The 17,432-nt window shown below is 50.7% G+C and overlaps 5 protein-coding genes across 6 annotated transcripts; 3 read left to right on the forward strand and 2 right to left on the reverse strand.

Annotated features, from left to right (window-relative positions):
* The first annotated feature begins 2,273 nt into the window (after positions 1–2,273).
* On the forward strand, positions 2,274–5,438 carry TrAFT101_001573 (uncharacterized protein). Its single transcript, XM_024898725.2, has 2 exons — positions 2,274–3,423; positions 3,519–5,438. The coding sequence occupies exons 1-2, from the start codon at positions 2,875–2,877 to the stop codon at positions 5,076–5,078; spliced, it is 2,109 nt and encodes a 702-aa protein (XP_024762685.2). The 5' UTR covers positions 2,274–2,874; the 3' UTR covers positions 5,079–5,438.
* A 158-nt stretch (positions 5,439–5,596) lies between these two features.
* Positions 5,597–6,058, reverse strand: TrAFT101_001574 (uncharacterized protein; the record flags this gene model as incomplete). Its single annotated transcript, XM_024907749.2, has 2 exons — positions 5,597–5,897; positions 6,027–6,058. 2 exons carry the CDS (start codon positions 6,056–6,058, stop codon positions 5,597–5,599), a joined length of 333 nt encoding a protein of 110 aa, XP_024762686.2.
* A 714-nt stretch (positions 6,059–6,772) lies between these two features.
* TrAFT101_001575 (uncharacterized protein) lies at positions 6,773–10,275 on the forward strand. The gene is made up of 3 exons (XM_024909581.2): positions 6,773–7,426; positions 7,550–7,858; positions 7,931–10,275. Exons 1-3 carry the CDS (start codon positions 7,369–7,371, stop codon positions 9,454–9,456), a joined length of 1,893 nt encoding a protein of 630 aa, XP_024762687.2. The 5' UTR covers positions 6,773–7,368; the 3' UTR covers positions 9,457–10,275.
* Positions 10,276–10,301: 26 nt separating this feature from the next.
* Positions 10,302–13,098, reverse strand: TrAFT101_001576 (uncharacterized protein). Its single transcript, XM_024907750.2, has 3 exons — positions 11,908–13,098; positions 11,749–11,787; positions 10,302–11,679 (listed from the first exon to the last, which is right to left on the reverse strand). The coding sequence occupies exons 1-3, from the start codon at positions 12,380–12,382 to the stop codon at positions 10,502–10,504; spliced, it is 1,692 nt and encodes a 563-aa protein (XP_024762688.2). The 5' UTR covers positions 12,383–13,098; the 3' UTR covers positions 10,302–10,501.
* A 1,163-nt stretch (positions 13,099–14,261) lies between these two features.
* On the forward strand, positions 14,262–16,348 carry TrAFT101_001577 (uncharacterized protein). 2 transcript variants are annotated; one of them, XM_024907751.2, is made up of 4 exons: positions 14,262–14,414; positions 14,478–15,160; positions 15,220–15,597; positions 15,649–16,348. In XM_024907751.2, exons 1-4 carry the CDS (start codon positions 14,333–14,335, stop codon positions 16,234–16,236), a joined length of 1,731 nt encoding a protein of 576 aa, XP_024762689.2. In that variant the 5' UTR covers positions 14,262–14,332; the 3' UTR covers positions 16,237–16,348. The 2 variants fall into 2 exon arrangements, with proteins under 2 accessions (XP_024762689.2, XP_065982466.1); XM_066126365.1 differs by having other exon boundaries at positions 14,262–15,160.
* The last annotated feature ends 1,084 nt before the right edge of the window (positions 16,349–17,432 follow it).

Genomic DNA, 17,432 nt, shown 5'->3' on the forward strand with positions numbered 1-17,432 from the left:
TGGAAATAAGCTTGCAGCTTCAGCTTGCTTCGAGTTTTGCCTATCAGCTTATCAAGCGAGCGGGACTTTGCCTGATTGAGCCCAAGCTCGGACGTAATTGTATAGTATATTGTTTGGCAAGGGAATCAATCACATGAAATTTTGGTACGGGCGGGTTTTTCGCCCTGGTTCTTGCGATGGCGACGAGTTCTGTTCTGGGGCTCATTTCAGAGTTCCGTTCGAGATATGGGGATGAATTTATTTGAAATAATTCTTCGTATGGAATGTATTACGAGGTCGGAGTTTTTCTTGGCTTCTTGTTAGTTGTTAATGTTATTAGTTTCTATAATAGGATAGTAGTTGACATGAAGTACATAGCAGTAAATGATCCAAAGGGAGAAATATAGAGTAGGTAATGCATACTACCCGTTCAAATAGTATGTAGAAGCAAGGAATAAGAAAAAAAAAAAGACAAGTGATAAATGATTGTTACATGCATGCATGCAGCAGACCTACACCCGGGCTCTTTTCGTCCATAGCTTTCGTCCCATGGCCACTAGCGCGGGATGCTAGCAGGTGTTATTCGGAACTAACGAGCCATGGAGGATGCATGGAACGCTGTTCTGTCTTGTTCTTTTTCCCTTTCTGCTTCGTGTCACTTTATTATACTTTCTACTTTTTTTAAGCCTTCGGGTGTTGGAGATTGGCGAGGAGGATGGACAGGTGAAGTGCCGAAAAAGAAGAAAAGAAAGCTATATGGAGAGTCTAGAAACTCTTAATTAGTCTCTAGGTATGCGCTAATTTCTCTTTGACAAGACGCGGCTACTGATGGCTCTGGACGTTTTACCTTGCACTTGAATATCATGGAGCCCATTTCCCGCGTTTTCGTACCTAAAACTTATCAATCAATGCTCGTATACGATATATAAATTAGCGCTGGAGCTCTGGCGGGGGATAAAACCCCAAGTGCTAGAGAGAGGATTGGCTTTACGGGGAATTACAGCGAAGCGCCGAAAAAAAAAAAGAGCAGTGGTTTTGGTCCGCTTCCAACTGTTTTTTGAGCCCCCACTATTAGCGACCGACCCTGGATTTGAAAGAGAGGGTCTCGAGTCCCCTCGGCTAAGTTTACCGGCCGTTGGCTCCAGTCTGGCAGAAAGAGGAATTAATGTGTAGCAAACGCATAGCGCTCAGTCGCGACAATTCGGAAGTGCGCCGCCAGCTGGACGGGTGGGAGGGCGGATGGACGGTAGATGGTGACCATTCGGATTCCTAGCACTCCTCCGTGCATATGAGCGGTATCTGGTGATCGCGGACAAGCCACGACCAGGCCAGGCAGGCCGATTGAGAGGGCAGATTCGAGCCAATAGCAGTGCCTGAGTCGGCTTGCTTGTTCGGTGTGTGTTGGTCGAGGGCTGCCGTCGCAGATACAGGGGAGGCCGGGTTTTCTGTCAGTACCTACCTGTATAGAGGCGGCATGCGGAATAGGAGCAGTCTATGGATCTGACTCGAGGAACGACGGCTCCCCACAGGCCATAAGAGCATACGGAGTAGTAGTCGGACCTTAGCAATATTGGTAGCTAGGCTTGGAAGTTCTTTTCTCTCCAGCGCTTACGAGCCAGAACTCGGCCCGTAGGCATGGTGTCTCCAGCTTGAGTACGGAGTATGGAGTACAGAATACGCACGGTCATGGTAGCCCCGTTCTGGAACTCCATGTGTCTTAGACGACGAGCACCTCTGCCGAAACACTGAGGGCTTCTAACAGTGCGGTCGCAGGCTTCTATTCTTGGACGGTGTAGGATCAAGGATGTGCTGGAACTGGTGGCCTGCAACGCCGCTTCACTGCATCGTAGAGGGTGCTGGGCCGTTGATGCTTGATGTTGGTGCATGTGCTGTGACCGCGCTGTCGTCCTCTTTCGGGTGTGACAGCCGACCTAACCTGGTGGTGGTAGTGGCATTTAGGCCTCCCAGGCTCGAAACAGTGCAGTATCATAGTAGCACCAATGCACGTGCTGTTTTAAAAGACAACCCGGCAAGAAAAAAGTAAAAAAAAAGTTGGGGGCAGACAGCGAGTGGCATTGGGACCCTGCGCCGAACTTCTTTAGCGTCGCGCACCGCTGTGGTCACTAGCCCGCTTAGCACTCGGCCACGCGAGATCCGCTGCTGCGATCCCCCACCTGCGGCCACACTGACCACTTGCACTGGCACCGCTAGCGAACGGCACTACAAGCACCAAGACGTGTGCCGCCGGGCCATGTTACCTGCTTCTCAGTGGCCTCTTTTTTTTCTCCTCAGCCCCGGAGATTGACTCCGTCCGGGCCTTTTTCTTCGCTCTCTCTTGGCTTTCTTTATCCCTCTTTCGCCCTTTTGCTGGCTGCTTCTCCTGGCCATCGACGCTGCCGTGCTTGCGGCCTTGACCATCGCCAGATGCTGCTTCAGCGACCGGCTTGCTGACGACTTCTCGACTCTCTTACCGTTGCGTCACTATTCGCCAATTGCTGAGCCTGTGCGTCCCTGCGGAACGGCCTTCGCCCGATTTGCTGCCGTTGCTCCCCGACCGAGGCGCTCTTCTCTGCCCCGACATTTCTTCAAACCAACGGCGGGATCGTCGTTTTCTTTCGGGGTTTTTCTTTCGGCTTTTGCTTTTGCCTTTCTTTTTTATTTTTTCCCTCCCCCTTTGTTTGAAAGACAAAGTTTCGGGAAAGCGGTGTCTGAGAATATACTCGCACTGTGGGCACACTACCGTGAAGGGAAAAAGGCGTGTCGCAACGACGCCTTTCTAGGACTCGATCGCCGAATATCTTTGATTTGGGGAGTTATCGCTACGGTCGAGAGTGCGTTTTTTTTTTTTACTTTTCGGAGAGGTCCCCATTTCGGCGCACCTCTTAACACAGAGCCATGATGAGCTCTGCAGCGTGGAATCCGCAGGACCAGGCAATGGCCGTGGCATCAGAGGACGACTTTCAGCAGTTTCTCGACATTAGCGGCATGGCCAACATGGGCGACGGAATGCAGTTTGATTTCCAGGGATTCCAGGATGACGGCTCCCACTCCATCATGGCGCAGCCTCGCCAGACCACCGACGCCATCATGGGCGACACTGATCCCTCCGCCATGATCGCTAGAAGTGACGGACTGCTGCAGAACCACACGCCGGCCATGGCACCGCTGTCCTCCCACATGATGGCGACGTCAGCGTCACACGAGGCTATTTCCAACATCGACGCCCAGATCCAGTATCTCCAGCAACAGAAATTCCAGCAGCAGCAGCGACAGCTGCAGGAGCAGCATGCTACTTTCTTCGCCAACCAGGGCCATTCCGTACCCCCGACGCCACAGAGCCTGGAGATGACGCCTGGCAGCGGGCAGTTTTATTCCCAGGCTGAGCAAATACCATCAAGAAGTGCTTATGATAGGAGTTACCATCAACGGTTGGCTGAACAGGATGTAAGCTTCTCCCTTTTATTTTGTTTCTTTCTTTCTTATCCTTAGCTTTTCTTGATTTATGAGTTTATACCGTACTCTAACAGCATATTCCATAGATGGCATTTACTCCCCTCGTTTCGCCTGCTGTCACTCCTCTTGATCCCCATTTCAACATGGATAATGCCTTTACTGTGCCGGGAGCGTACTTCAGTCCGCTCACTTCGCCAGCACTCCATGCTCAGAATGATTCATCATCAAATTACGATCACACCACTCACTCAAACAACTCACCGATAGAGATGGATCTCGAGCCCCTAGTAGTCCCTGCCGTCAACTTGGATCTCTCAAAAAAGACAAGAAAGACACAAGCTACCAAGGCGAAGAGCAAGCCTGGCGTCAAGAGCTCGCCCATTTCTAAACCAATGAGACGAAAGACTGGTCCTAGCCCGGCTATGGTATCCCAGGTGCTGAGCGAAGTTGAAGAGAGGAATCTGCAGAATGAGCACGGACTGCTCCCATTACCCGCTGCTTCTACTGATGGGTCAGATGAGAATGCATCTGTTTCGCCTGAGAACCTTTCAGAGATGCCTCCTCCCCCGATTCCCAACAGGCGCTCAATGAGCAAATCGCCTTACATCAGACCGCAAACGAATATGCAACCAAGCCACGCGACTGCTCTACTCGATGAACAGCACCTCCCTCACCCTGCCACGCCGGCTTCGCTGATGAAGCTGCCTGCTTCCAAGACAAAAAAACTCGCAGCAAGCCATCAAAATCAAGAGCCTCAACTATCCGACAATATCGAATCACTTGAACTTCCCGAATCAATATCGAACCCGTCTCTTGCTGGTAGTCTCGCTAACGTCCGAATTGCTTCCCAAACTCCTCGACCCGAGCCGAGTACGGCGTCCAAGGGTGTCACGTTTCAGTCTATGCCTTCACCGATTGTAAGAGCAACAGGAACTTCGTCAGCAACCCAGAGCCCTATTTTACTGCCTGGGCCAGCCAGCACTAGCCAGCGAAAGACACCGCAGCTATCCACCCGGAACAGCCGTAAGCGGTCTACGGGATCGATTCACGCCTCTCCGGCTTTACTGCCCAAGATATCCCCCAATATCAAACCCCTACTTCCCGGGGCTCCTGGAATGTCTGCCGAGGACCAAGCATCGCGACTGTTGATGTCAAAATCGAACTATCAAAATATTCTAGAAGGCAACCAAGTTCCCGGCGTATCTTACCCCAGCGAGTTGTCGACAAATCTCACATCAAAGCGGACATCACATAAAATTGCGGAACAAGGTCGTCGTAACCGAATCAACTCTGCTTTGCAGATCATGGCGAGCCTTCTCCCGGATGGCAAAAACAAGATAGCATCGGGTGATGATAGCGATAAAAAAGACGGAAAGCAATCTCATGCGTCAAACAGTAAAGCCAGCGTTGTGGAGAATGCCATTGTTCATATGAAGAGCCTTGAGAAGGAGAATGGGGATCTGAAGCAAGAGCTACAAGCCTTGAAAGAGCAACTTGAGAAGCTAAAAGGATCAAACGGCGGCAGTGCCGACAAGACGCTGCCAATGATCAACGAGGAGCATCCTGCCGGCGGCGGCCCGGATGCCCAAGGAGATATGAAAATGACTGTGAACGAGGCAACAGACGAGCCCGAAGAAAACAGCTGACGTTGATTATGTGCTGAGCAGGGCGTTACAAGCTGGAGCGGGAATATAGTGTTATCAACGGGATACAATCATTATAATGATATTGCGTGTCGTGTGGTGTTTCTGGTCGGTAAGGAGTAAAGAATGGGGATGGATCATGGCATATTCGGGTGGCCTTTTCACGATTTCTCCAGTATTCGATTCCCCCCTTCTTACTTTCTTTGTTCATGGCATGCATTGATGTCAAATGGGGAGACACATTCTGTTTTTTATGTGCCTCATATCTTATTTAGTTTCTTTACTATCTTATTATATGCATGATAGTGTAATCTAAGCTCTGTGGAGAGTAGACTCCTGAATAGCACAACGCACCTAAGGGCGTAATCTTTTTTCTTCATACAATTTTCATGGCCATGTATTGGGAGGTAGTCGATTTTATCGCATTGTTAGGTAGTTGGTACTGCTTACCATCACTGTGCTATGGCACATATGGCGATATGTCACATCGATATGGTATAGGACAGCCGAGGGGTACATGTTCACGGAGATTTGATTGATGCCTTGTTCTCTGCTGCTAAGACGTCGACATCTAATTGTTCCATGACCTCCAAGACCAGCTTGAGGCCTTCCATGAATGAGTTGACAGCAACTCGCAGCATGCGATTCGTAGTCGCCTGGTATTCCACCTGCAGCACTTGCGCCCTCTCCTCGGGCTCCGTCGATGAAGCAGAGATTATGGAGAAATGTCTCTGGACGAGGGGCGATAGCTCGGGGTCGACTTGGAGGGATTTGAGGGCCGTGGAGGCGAGTCGATGTGTGGGGAAGGGGATTTGCAGATGTCTGTGAGAATCCAAGATCCTGGGCGTTAGAGATTGCGAGATATTAGATAGAGAGAGAAAGAGGAGTTTGACTAAAATTATATCTATTGGCAGGGAAACGCGAGGAGTGAGAGGGGACATGGTAACTTGCATGCTGCATGGGAACTTGGGATCGGAACTCATTGTGGCGGGACAACCGGCGAGCGGCGGGGGAGTTTTGACCGAGACAACGGCGCAGATTTGTTTCTCTTTGTCTCTTTGCCTCTCTTTTTCTTTTTGTTTGATATGGGTTTTTTTCTTTGTCCTGGCGCTTGGGAGATTTGGTTGGCAAAGGCCTCTGCGCTTGCGCGTGTGCTTTCTTTCTTTCTTTTTCTTCTCCTTCGTTTCGCTCGACAGGGCTTAAACAATGGCAGCTGAGTGGCTGGTGCGCGTCGGGATAACAGACCGGGGTGGTGATGTGGATCTGCCGTCGTTCACGGGTCTGGTATATGCGAGGAATGGAGAGTCGAAGCTTTTGCGCCTGATGATGCGATGATGGTGTGTGTGGAATGCTGTCAGCCACAAACGTGGCGCGAGCGGTGTCGAAGCCCAACTGGCTGTGGGCAGAAAAAAAAGACGGGGGTACGTATCTCCGCAGCAGCTTCCAGTTAGCGTGCCAGCAGAGCATCAGCTTGGGCCATGTTGTGATGTTGCCGTGGTGACGCAGCCGCGACCCGCAATAACAGCGCTGCGCTGGCTTTAGGCGTTGCTTGCACCGGGGGGGAGCAGGCTTCATAGGGGCTGAAAGGGCCCTGTAAGAATAACATCTGCAGCTGGGCTGGGCGGGAACCCCTGTTACAAAAACACCGTGACGGCCCATACATATCACCAGGTCCAAACATCACCGGCTTATTTTTTTAATCCTCTCGCTTCCCCTCTCGCCCACGGCTTCCTTTCCTCCTTCCATCCCTTCTTGCCTCTTCCTCCCAAAACGAAGGCTTGGCCTGTCTAGTCTTCTTCTTCTTCAATTCACATCTTTGCTTGGAAGCCTTGGTTGAAGAGCATTGACGGAAGAAGAGACGAGAGACTAAAGGAGATAGAGACCGAGCGCAGACAAGGCGTATCCATCGTGCAGTCGCGGCAATCACCCCCCCCGGAACATCCGCTATCCCCCAACGTATTATTCTTCCTTTGCGACGAGACGAAAGACTCATCGACGGTGAATTATTACGGCTTCAATTGAGCTACTCTGGTGATTTTTTTTTGGGATATCAAAATCCCACAGAGGCAAAACCCCCCTTTTAGCTGTCGTTTGTGTTGTTTACATTAACCGATCACACGACCCTTTTTTGGAGCTTCACCGCAGCTTTAATTTCCTTGTTTTGCGCACCTGCACCGCGCAATTCGATATCTCTTTTTACATCCCCAATTCAGCATTCTTCACTGTGGTATATTAGTACTGTTCGTCGGACAACGATTTGCTACTGCGATCTGCGAAAAGCGAGCCTGGAAATATGGCTCCTGCTACCAGACATTCCCAGAACCTGGGCCATGTAGTCGAATACATTCCAGGTATGGCGGTTTCCTCTCATCGAACGAGCATTTGTGGCTTTTTCACATTAAGCGCTGGGATTTTTTTCTCGATGGCGCCAAATCATCTTCTTTTCGGGCGCTAACAATTTGCTCGATTCGCAGACCGACTCTATCTCGGCGCCTACGTTCGTACCCCGGATCCAGACACGCCGCTGCCCGGCACCGAATCGCCCCGAAAACGAGCTTCTCGATATGCCGACGGCGCTGCTCCGGCGCCTCTGGTCACCAACAAAAACCCGCCCTGCTACTTCACCGTCGATGACACTCTTCTGTACAACGCGTTCCACCACGACTTTGGCCCTCTGCACATCGGGCACCTGTACCGGTTTGCCATCAAGTTCCACGATATTCTGGGCGCCAAGGAGAACCGAGACCGACCCATTGTCTTCTACAGTCTTGCCGACCCGAGAAGTGAGTTTTCAGCCCTTTCATACGGAGTGCATCTTGTAATGGCCCAACTAACGGAACTCGAATCATTTCTAGGCCGCGCAAATGCCGCTTGCATGTTGGCTTGCTACATGGTTCTGATCCAAAACTGGCCGCCTCACTTGGCCTTGGCCCCGATTGCTCAGATCGACCCTCCGTTGATGCCTTTCCGAGATGCTGGCTACAGTCAGGCCGACTACGGAATTAGCGTCCAAGATGTAGTGTATGGTGTCTGGAAGGCCAAGGAGGAGAAGTGCTGCGACTTGGATAACTTTGACCTGGACCAGTATGAGATGTACGAGCGAGTCGAGCACGGCGACTTCAACTGGATCACGCCCAACTTCCTTGCTTTTGCCTCTCCCCAGCACACGCCGGTGGCCAAGATTACCGAGGGTTCTGAGCTATATCCGCTGCTACCTAGGGACGTCGCTGCCGTCGAGGATCACCCACTTCTGCCCCAGCCATTCAAGAATGTGCTCTCCCACTTCTCCGAGCGCAATATTGGCTTGGTCGTCCGATTGAACTCGCATCTTTACTCTCCGTCTTACTTTGAGTCCATGGGAATCCAGCACATTGACATGATTTTCGATGACGGCACTTGCCCCCCTCTATCCATGGTTCGCAAGTTCATTCGCATGGCCCACGAGACAATTACCGTCAAGAAGAGGGGCGTGGCTGTTCACTGCAAGGCTGGTCTGGGCCGTACTGGCTGCCTGATTGGTGCTTATCTGATATACCGCCATGGTTTCACCGCCAACGAGGTTATCTCTTTCATGCGGTTTATGAGACCTGGCATGGTTGTTGGGCCTCAACAGCACTGGCTGCATCTGAACCAGGGAACTTTCCGCGAGTGGTGGATCGAAGAGCGCATCGAGCGAAAGCTCAGAAGGGAGTTTGCCGCTGCCGCTGCCGCTGGCGGTCACCAAGTACCAAGCACACCTATGCGAGCCACAAAAGTTTCGCGAAACGCTCAGGCGGCGACACCGTCCAACCGCAGCCCATCCAACCGCACGCCACTCAGCGAGGTGGACCACGACCGCAGCAATGTCGGAGTGCATGAGGACTATCTGCCAGCGCCAACGCCTGGCCAGCCGCGAAAGGCAGCACGGGATCGCCATCATCCATATGGCAGATCGGGGTCTGAGGAACAGATTTTGGCACAAGCGGCAGAGGCTGCTGCTGCTGCTGTGGCGCCGCCTCAACGCCGATCCCAGGGGAACCCAGAGTCGGAGGAAGAGCAGCTGCACCATTTGCGGATGCGAAAACAACGCAAAGCGGCCCAATCATCAAACCGAACTGCCGAAAAGACGTCGACAAGTCAGAACACGAGCTTCGTGATCGATAACGACGCTTCTTTTGATGCCGAGAACATTGGCACTGTGAAGCCTAAATCTGCGGAACGGCCCCCCAGCCAGTCTGGTACACTTGCCAAGGTCCGCGCGAGACGGCAAGCTGCGGATTCACCGTTGCGGTCCAAGGAATCTGCTGGTGTCCGCAAGACCAGTGGCCGTGTTGGGAGCGCCGGGGCAGGCGTATCACCAGCGGCTTCGTCGACCGCTCGAAGAGTCTCTGGCACGTCTTAGGCAACCGTGACCAGGCGACGAGCCGGAACGGCCATTCACAAGGAAATGGCTGAGCACCTTGTAAACTTTTCATCTTAACGATCATGACTTCACGTTTTATTCTATTACGAGCGATTCATGCGTATGCATATACACGGGCGTTTTAGTTTTCCAAGGCGCGACGGGCGAGAAGCAGGATGACTTTTATACCACCATATCACCAACACCACCACCACCACTACCACCGCTACTACAACGCTGGAAGTTGTTGCATTTGCGAGTTTTGGACTAGGAGGCACCTTCTAACGCTCTCACTGCATCCAAGCATTGTCCACTTTCCATAAGTTGACAGAGGGAAGCTGAAGATGAAGAGGAAGAGGGGGGGCAAAGAAGAAAAGCTAACATAGGCTGAAGAGAGAGAGAGAGAGAGAACGAGGAACAAGAAAGCTACGACGGCGATGGCGCAATGGACGGAAAGGGAACGGACGAATCTGGGGTATATTGGTCTTTTTTTCTCTCAACGTTTTTTTCTTTCTAGCATGGTACTGGTTATCCTTTTTTTTTTTAACGGTTTCAAGCTCTTTTCCTGTTATCTCTTCTCTTTCTTCTCCTTCCTCTTCTCTTCTTGCTCTTCATACTTCTTATCTTTTCTTTGGTTAATACGACTACCGACTTGGTCTAACGAGTGTGGAATTGAGCATTTGGGTAATGCAACATTGCTACTGTCGGTTGCTTGTCCTAATTATGAAATAAGGGCAAGTGGTGGTGGGGGGTGTTTGTTCATATATCAATTTTGTGCATGATATTCAATCAACTTTTCTAATTAATTACCAACTGAACTATTAAAGAATCAATCTCTTTGGGCTGTGACTTTGTGTTCTTGTGATTGAAAGTTTAGACGGTAATAAATAACATTAGCATTTCTTTTCCCATAACCAATAATACCAGCTCGTCTATATGCTTGTTATATGCGCTTTTGCCATCTCATCATTGCCATTATGCTATGCTGATTCGTTCATTATCATCATGCTCTTTCAGTCGTCATCGAATCATCATAAAAATCGTATTACACCCGGATGCTCTCCAGCTTACTCACGACCTCTTCCATCAACTCCCCAGCCTCGATACTCGTCATATCCTCATCCACCCGGAGACACATTTCCACAACTTCCTTGTACCGCTTGCCAACTTTACTCCCCAGCGCGGGAACCAGCACCGCCAGCACGACCTTATCGCGCCAGCGCTCGGCAGAGTAGTGCGCCTTGTAGTACGCCTGCAGGACCTTCCACAGCCCAATCTCGAGAAGCACCAGCCCGAAGCTGTAGATGTCAAAGGACTTGATGTGCGGGCTGCCGCGCAGAGAGCCCGGGTGGCGGTGCAGATCGCCGATGGACGGGTTCTTGGGCGCCACGGACAGCGCGGTGTCGAGTTCCGGGCGGGAGGCGTCGAAGCCGCTGAGGTACGGGTGCGAGATGTCCGGCACGAGGGCGGCCGAGGCGGTGGGCGAGTTTGCCGACGTGGAGAAGGCGGACGGGAAGAAGAGCACGTTGGAGCTGCAGAGCGACTTGTGCAGCCAGTCGAGCGAGTGCAGCGACCAGACGGCCACGGCGAGCGTCCGGGCGAGGTGGATGCGCTCGTCGAGGTCCGGCGTCTTGAGGTCCGGGCTGGAGATGAGCGTCTTGAGGGTCGAGTGGGACGAGGCGGGCGCCTTGTAGACGAGGCCGTAGCGGCTGTTGGTCGAGTCGTCCGTGTAGCCGAGGCAGTCGATGCTGTGCAGGTCCGGGTGGCATTCCGACGCGGAGTGCATCATGCGCGCCAGGTCGTCCATCCGGCGGACGTGGGCGACGCGCTCGTCGATGGCCTCGCGGTCGTAGTCGACCCATTCGACGAGGACGTCGCCCGCGACGTTGTGGTGGCCGTGGCAGCGGCGCTGGTGATCGGCGTTGCTGCTGCTGCTGCTGCCTTTGTCGACGACGACTTGGCTGATGGCCAGCGAGGAGCGGTCGACTTTGAGGGCGAAGGTCGGCCTGAAGGACGACTGGGGCTTGCTGTCGAGGTTGATGCGCAGCTTCTTGAGGGTGGCGGATTTGGTGAGCTGCGGGTAGATGCCCGAGGAGGCGTTTTCGAGGAGCGAGAGCTCGGCGAGGTCGCGCTGGGCGCGGTCGAGGAGCTGGTGAGTCCAGGCGCGCTGGAAGGAGGGCACTTGGGAGGGGGGGAAGAGGCGTTCGAGGCCGTCGTTGAAGTCTTTTTTTTGGGGGGCTTGATGTTAGCAGCTTGTTTCTTGTTGGTGTGTGGATGGGGGCTTATACGTGCCTTTGAGGTCTTTGAGGAGATTGGTGAACTTGTCCTTGTCTGTGAGGGGGCCATGTGTGAGTATATATGTCGTCGTATCGTCATCACCCTCATGCTCTCTCACTCTCACTCTCACTCTCACACTCACTCGCACGCAGAGATGCTAGATGACGCCCTTACCTCCTATCACCCACTTTGTCCTCAACCCAAGCTCCCTCCTCCAGCTCCTCTCATTCGTGCTCGTGCTCCTCTTTGACGCTCCATTCGTCTTGTTCTTCTTCTCATCGTCGCCCATGGACTCGTGGCCGCCATTCTTCTCCGCCGCCGCCTCCTCGCCCACCAGGCCATACCGATCCTGCAGCTTCCTGAAGTCCGTCACCGTGCCGTGAAGCTGCTCCAGGATCTGCGTCGCCAACACCCGCAGCTGCGGATTCCTCTCGCTCAGATGCGCATCAAACTTGCCCTCGGCGACGCCCCATTCCCGGCCCCAGACCGTCAGGCGCATCTCCTCGATGCGCACCTTGCACAGCATCCGCTGGCTGTCGGCATCCAGATTGGCCGCCGTGGTGAAGTAGCCGTAGGCCTTGACGCAGCCGTCAAACAGCTGGCCGATGAAGCCAATCACGCCAATGGCGGTGCCCAGTGCTTCCGCCATTGGGGATGTTGCAGCGCTGTAACCCCGGCCGGATGGATAGATGCAGGTTTCAGGTAGTGGAGAGGCAGAGAGGAGACCACTTGGTCTCTTGGCGATCGCGCGATGGCCCCTTGGCTATGAGAAGCGGATTTCACAAGGAGAGAAGAACAAAAAAGAAGAAAAAAGCACAGGGGGAAAGAAGACACACCAAAAAAAAAACTGTTTCAGGAAATGAAGCCCAAAAAGTTCCATCGCATAATAAGCGGCTTTCGGCTCAGCCTCAATTGTTCTTTATCCCTGTTTCTGCTGCTATTTAGACTATTATGTGCTGTATCCACATCGTCCTGACCGCTCACCACATGTAGACTGCGCTGGGTTTAGCACTCTCTAACACTAAAATAATGTTACTATCTCCGACGTCTCCAATTTTCAAGATGAGCAGTGGGCAGGGCATATAAAATCCGCAACTCTCTAAACATAGCATGGGACACAGGATACGGCTAGCATCATAGTGCGGTAAAGCCCGTGTCAACTACCTATACAATATCATCACTTGACGCATTGCATCCGCAGTAAGGTGGCGAAGAAAACTCGGTGCTCCGTCATTGAAGTTGTCTTCTTGAACTCGATGCCGGCGATTCAGCATCACTCAACCTGAGGCACAAAAATGAAGCCTAGGAATGACGACAGCGTCTTTTCTGGATGGAGATATATATAGAGAGATTTAGTAAGAGTGAATCATTTGAGTCGAGGTTTAGATGGAACATGATTCCCACTGAGGAGTTTATATGAATGATACCGTCTGACTAATGGGAGTTGACAAAAACGGTCAGTAGAAGCGGCAATGCGTTACACGCCGTCGGGGTAGTACTAATACCAATGACCTAATATAGGTAGGTATACTAATAAGTATATGGCAAGCTGACACAGTCGGCTGGGCCAACGACTTTCCAGCGCCTGAGAGGTGATGTCTTGATGTGTCGATATGGCCTTGGACTCATACGGAGTATTATATCCCGAAATTCGCAACGGGAATTTTATTGCTAGTCTCGGATTTGCTAGCCTTTCGGAGGATTTCACTTCTAGATGGCGGCCCCCCCCTCCCTTTAGCATCCCACGAAAGGAGTTTGCGATTATTTTCCTTAATCAGCCATTGCTAGAATCAAGGTGTGGGCTAAAATGAGATCCGCCCCGCCAAAACAAGATGTCTTTTAACCTAGTATAGTACATGTAGTCTAGGATCTCAAAACTCGACATTTCACATGCAAAATATAACTCTATGCTAATATACAATAAAAATAGCTTTCTATTTAGCATTCTATATGAATCAGGTACATTTATATATGTGTATATGTGTATGTGCATTTGACTTTGTATGTTTACTATAAGTAAATGTATTTGAAGAGTGTGTCAAGTAGGTAGGTACTAAGGCAGTAAGGATCCCTGTATGCTTGTACTTTGAATATCAACCTTGATACTATTCCATGACGTTTGTGTAGCATAATAGTAATGTACATAATAAAAACATGCACTTCTTATACGCTGTACAACACCCGATCAAGTTTACCATTTTAATTCTCCCTCCATTACTATATCATTTGTAAAATAATGTGGAGCAGTTGTATTACTTCTTCTTCACAATACCACTATAGGGCGTCCCACCAACCCCTGTGATTCGTTCGTGCTCCCTGACAAGCACGGCATCTGATCCTTCCATAGGTACGACGTACATGTGCTATCAGCGACCAACAATATTGCCTCTTCTGGCGAATGCTGCTCTCGCCCGGATTGAGTCTGCATAAAGTATATTTCTTGTGGCGTTGCTGCATTCCAACTGAAATGGAGTCTCGTGCTGGACGGATGACGTTTTCCCGTCTTCCTACTATAAATAATTGCCAGAACAACGAGAACTTCAGCTTTGGCCATCGCCAAATTTGCACATAAATTTGATAATATTCAGCCAGTCCCATCATGACTCGGCCGCACATCTCTTTGCATCCCCGTTGCGGAGCCTGTGGTGATGACTTCAGGCTTGGGCAGAAGATCGTTGCGGGTACTGATATGTTTCCACAGCCTCATTTAAGCCTATTCGGTCATTGCTAATGCTTCAGCACAGCCATTCGCAAGAGTCGCTCTGTTCAAGTCATCAATGCCTACACTTTCCCTGACTACGGTGCCAGTGATGATACAGCGCCAGATATCGACTGGTACTTCTGCCGCAAACCCTCGTGCTCTCAATGCAACGATGGAGCCGCGGACGCCGCAACGATCCACGTCGATTGTTACAATTTATTTCGACTACATTGCAACAACGACGACTCGCTGTATCGCCTGTGGTTGACGGCGACGTGGAGAAGACCTTGGCACGGAGCCCCATCCCTTCGATTAGTCCCTGATGTCGATGCAAGCAAAACGATGCAGCTTGCAGCAACAGCTTGCTCCCTGCCCCAACTGACGGCCGTCCCAGCTGAGATATTGCATATGATAGGGGAATATGCTCAACCAAGCCCTCTTGGCCGCTATCGTGCTATTATTGATCTGGCGGCTGATTTAAATAGCCAAGAACAGAGCTGGCCACAATCACTGCCACTCTCCGAAATCGCTTCGTGGGAGCGAGGTGGACATGCCGTGGTCAATGAGAGCCTCCATCCCATCGTGAGGATTACAATTGACTGCTGGGGCTTAAAACGAATTGAGAGGCTGGTGGACAATCCTCCATTTGCCGGTAAACGATCGGATACAGAAGTTTATATCATAGAGGCGCAAGAGCGATTAAGAGACGTAACAGTGCAATTCCAAGTACGTTATACTATCTCATCATATTCCAGCATGTATGCAACCTTATTAACACACCGCAGTCGGGTCTGGGGCGCTTAGATGTGCCAAAGGATTCAGTCGATCTTCAGCTCTGGGACACGCCAACGCCGCCGTCTTTAGAAAGCCTCCAGAATATGCCAAGCATCACAGGCACCACCCAGTTTGCCTCAATTGATCTAAGAAAAGCGAATTCTCTCACATTCTTCGTAGCAAATGGATCCACCCTCGCCATACACGGCCACACACGTAGACGGGCTCACCCTGAAACAACGTTTGATCGCATTTCACGCCAACGACAACGCCACGCTGCTTGGATCTACGTCCCTCTCCCTTCAAAAGATCGGATTACCCACTTTGGCATTCGTGCTCCGCACAAGTTCACGAGATCCCCATGGGCTGCAGCTGACTATTCTTACTTGGTACGGTATTCCCTTTTCCCCCAAGCCTGGCTGCCTTTTTAACTCGTATAGTTTCGCTTTGAACTGGCTGGCGATGTTATAGTCGGACCTCGTTTCCTAGGGCCAACGCAAGATTTCATATGGCCTGTGAAAGAACAGCTGCTGCTCATCTTTAACGTGGCGGAACTTGCGGCTATATCGGCAATGAGTGCTTATCCTAACGAGAGCAGTGAGATAACACCATTTGCCCGGCTTAGTAAGGCTCCTTTCCAGGAAGCATGTTTCTCATCTGCTCCCCTGGAGGGCATAGTACTCTTACAGATATATTCGGATGCTGAAACTGGCCTCTGTCGGGGGATACTCGCTGAATACGGTAATGGTTCCCAGCGTGCCCTCGGCGAATGCCGAATTGGCGTGGATCCAGTATGCACTTACAAGAGCCCTGCATGCTTGTGCTTTACTCAAGTCACGCGTAACCGTTCAGGAACGTCTATTGAGTTGAAAGGGATAAAAGTCAGCAGTTCTTACCAGTCTGAACATAAGCATGGCGAAGTGGGGTGGTCATGTTTTCCGATGCGTGGGACCCTTCAATTGTGGTTTACAAATGAGCAGTCTATTTTAGAGGTGATAGTGGACGAGGCAGAATTGATGCCTTCTTGAGGGTATTCTCCCAGATAAACTAAAATAATAATACGTTAAGAGCAAAATGTAACCAAGCGTAGCCCAAAGTTGGAAATTCATCCTAATGTCAAATTCGTTTAGTGAATAGTATTATATAGAAGACTACTAGCTGAAATTGAGCTGTGGCTTTAGGATTGTTTGGATTCCTATCATGATGATTTTGACGCTGACGCCCCTAGCGTTGCTGCCCGACATTATACACACAACGTCGTCGTTTAAATCCGACAGTTTCTAGGTATATCGAGCAACTTCTGTTAAGAAGCATCTCAAAGAGCACTTGAGCCGGGCCGGGCCGGGCCTAACTTTCGGCCCGTTCTTAGTGGCAAGCCGTGAAAGCTTGGGTTGCTCTGACGATTCGAGTTCTTTGTTTAGAAACCGTGTAATGTCCATCATCATAAGATCGGATATTAGCTATCAAGTCACCCAAGATTCTCAGTCATTTTGCTATACCATGGAATTTACCTTGAATACATTTTATGCGACACTGTGCCTTATGTCCCGTAATGCACAAGTTACGCCTATTCGAGTGTGGTGTGGTAGGAGATTCTTCTCGTGCTTTCATCGCCAGTTTCTGAAGATATCATGCAAAATCTTCGTCCATAGCATTTTTTCCCATCTTTAACTAAGGGCAGAGGGTCAAACTCCGCGGCATTTTTACACAAAACTTCATCTGCAGCTGGCCAAAGATATCCTACATGAGGTTATCCAGCCACTTGGAATCCACTCATAATATGGGTAACCTCATCCGTTATTGTGTTTTTCATTTTCTGCAGTTGAGCAACCTGAGAGATGAGCGATTCTGGCATGAGTGAGTCCGAGACGGGTAATATCCTGAACCGCCAGATGATCTGCTGTATATGGTGGCAGGTTGCGTCACTGCGCTGCAGAATTAGGCCGCCATTGGGCGGAACGTCTTTATCAGATATTCCATGGCAGGCAAAGTGGGCAATAAAATCTTCTTCGAGGGCACTCAAGACTTTACACTAGGATGATCAAGCCCAGCAGTGTCGACGTTAACCTGAGCTATTGGCATGATCTCATCTTTTTCTCTCAGTATATCATGAAGAGGCTTGAAAGCCTTTTTCTCATTTGCCCTTTTTGGAGTAGTTTGCATTAGATTCATAAGTATCCTGGTTGTACTCCTTTCGCCCGCCTCAATTGGAAATGAGAATGTT

This window comes from Trichoderma asperellum, chromosome 1 (assembly GCF_020647865.1).
Source record: "Trichoderma asperellum chromosome 1, complete sequence".
Lineage (NCBI taxonomy): Eukaryota > Fungi > Ascomycota > Sordariomycetes > Hypocreales > Hypocreaceae > Trichoderma > Trichoderma asperellum.

Excerpts from the sequence above, each read along its gene's own strand:
- TrAFT101_001575 (XM_024909581.2), top strand. The coding sequence starts at position 7,369 with ATGGCTCCTGCTACCAGACATTCCCAGAACCTGGGCCATGTAGTCGAA. Across the intron at positions 7,427-7,549 it reads TGTAGTCGAATACATTCCAG|ACCGACTCTATCTCGGCGCC; the intron begins GTATGGCGGTTT and ends CTCGATTCGCAG. Across the intron at positions 7,859-7,930 it reads CAGTCTTGCCGACCCGAGAA|GCCGCGCAAATGCCGCTTGC; the intron begins GTGAGTTTTCAG and ends AATCATTTCTAG.
- TrAFT101_001577 (XM_024907751.2), top strand. The coding sequence starts at position 14,333 with ATGACTCGGCCGCACATCTCTTTGCATCCCCGTTGCGGAGCCTGTGGT. Across the intron at positions 15,161-15,219 it reads ACGTAACAGTGCAATTCCAA|TCGGGTCTGGGGCGCTTAGA; the intron begins GTACGTTATACT and ends AACACACCGCAG. Across the intron at positions 15,598-15,648 it reads CAGCTGACTATTCTTACTTG|TTTCGCTTTGAACTGGCTGG; the intron begins GTACGGTATTCC and ends TAACTCGTATAG.
- TrAFT101_001573 (XM_024898725.2), top strand. The coding sequence starts at position 2,875 with ATGATGAGCTCTGCAGCGTGGAATCCGCAGGACCAGGCAATGGCCGTG. Across the intron at positions 3,424-3,518 it reads AACGGTTGGCTGAACAGGAT|ATGGCATTTACTCCCCTCGT; the intron begins GTAAGCTTCTCC and ends CATATTCCATAG.
- TrAFT101_001576 (XM_024907750.2), bottom strand. The coding sequence starts at position 12,382 with ATGGCGGAAGCACTGGGCACCGCCATTGGCGTGATTGGCTTCATCGGC. Across the intron at positions 11,788-11,907 it reads GACAAAGTGGGTGATAGGAG|ACAAGGACAAGTTCACCAAT; the intron begins GTAAGGGCGTCA and ends GCCCCCTCACAG. Across the intron at positions 11,680-11,748 it reads TCTCCTCAAAGACCTCAAAG|ACTTCAACGACGGCCTCGAA; the intron begins GCACGTATAAGC and ends CCCAAAAAAAAG.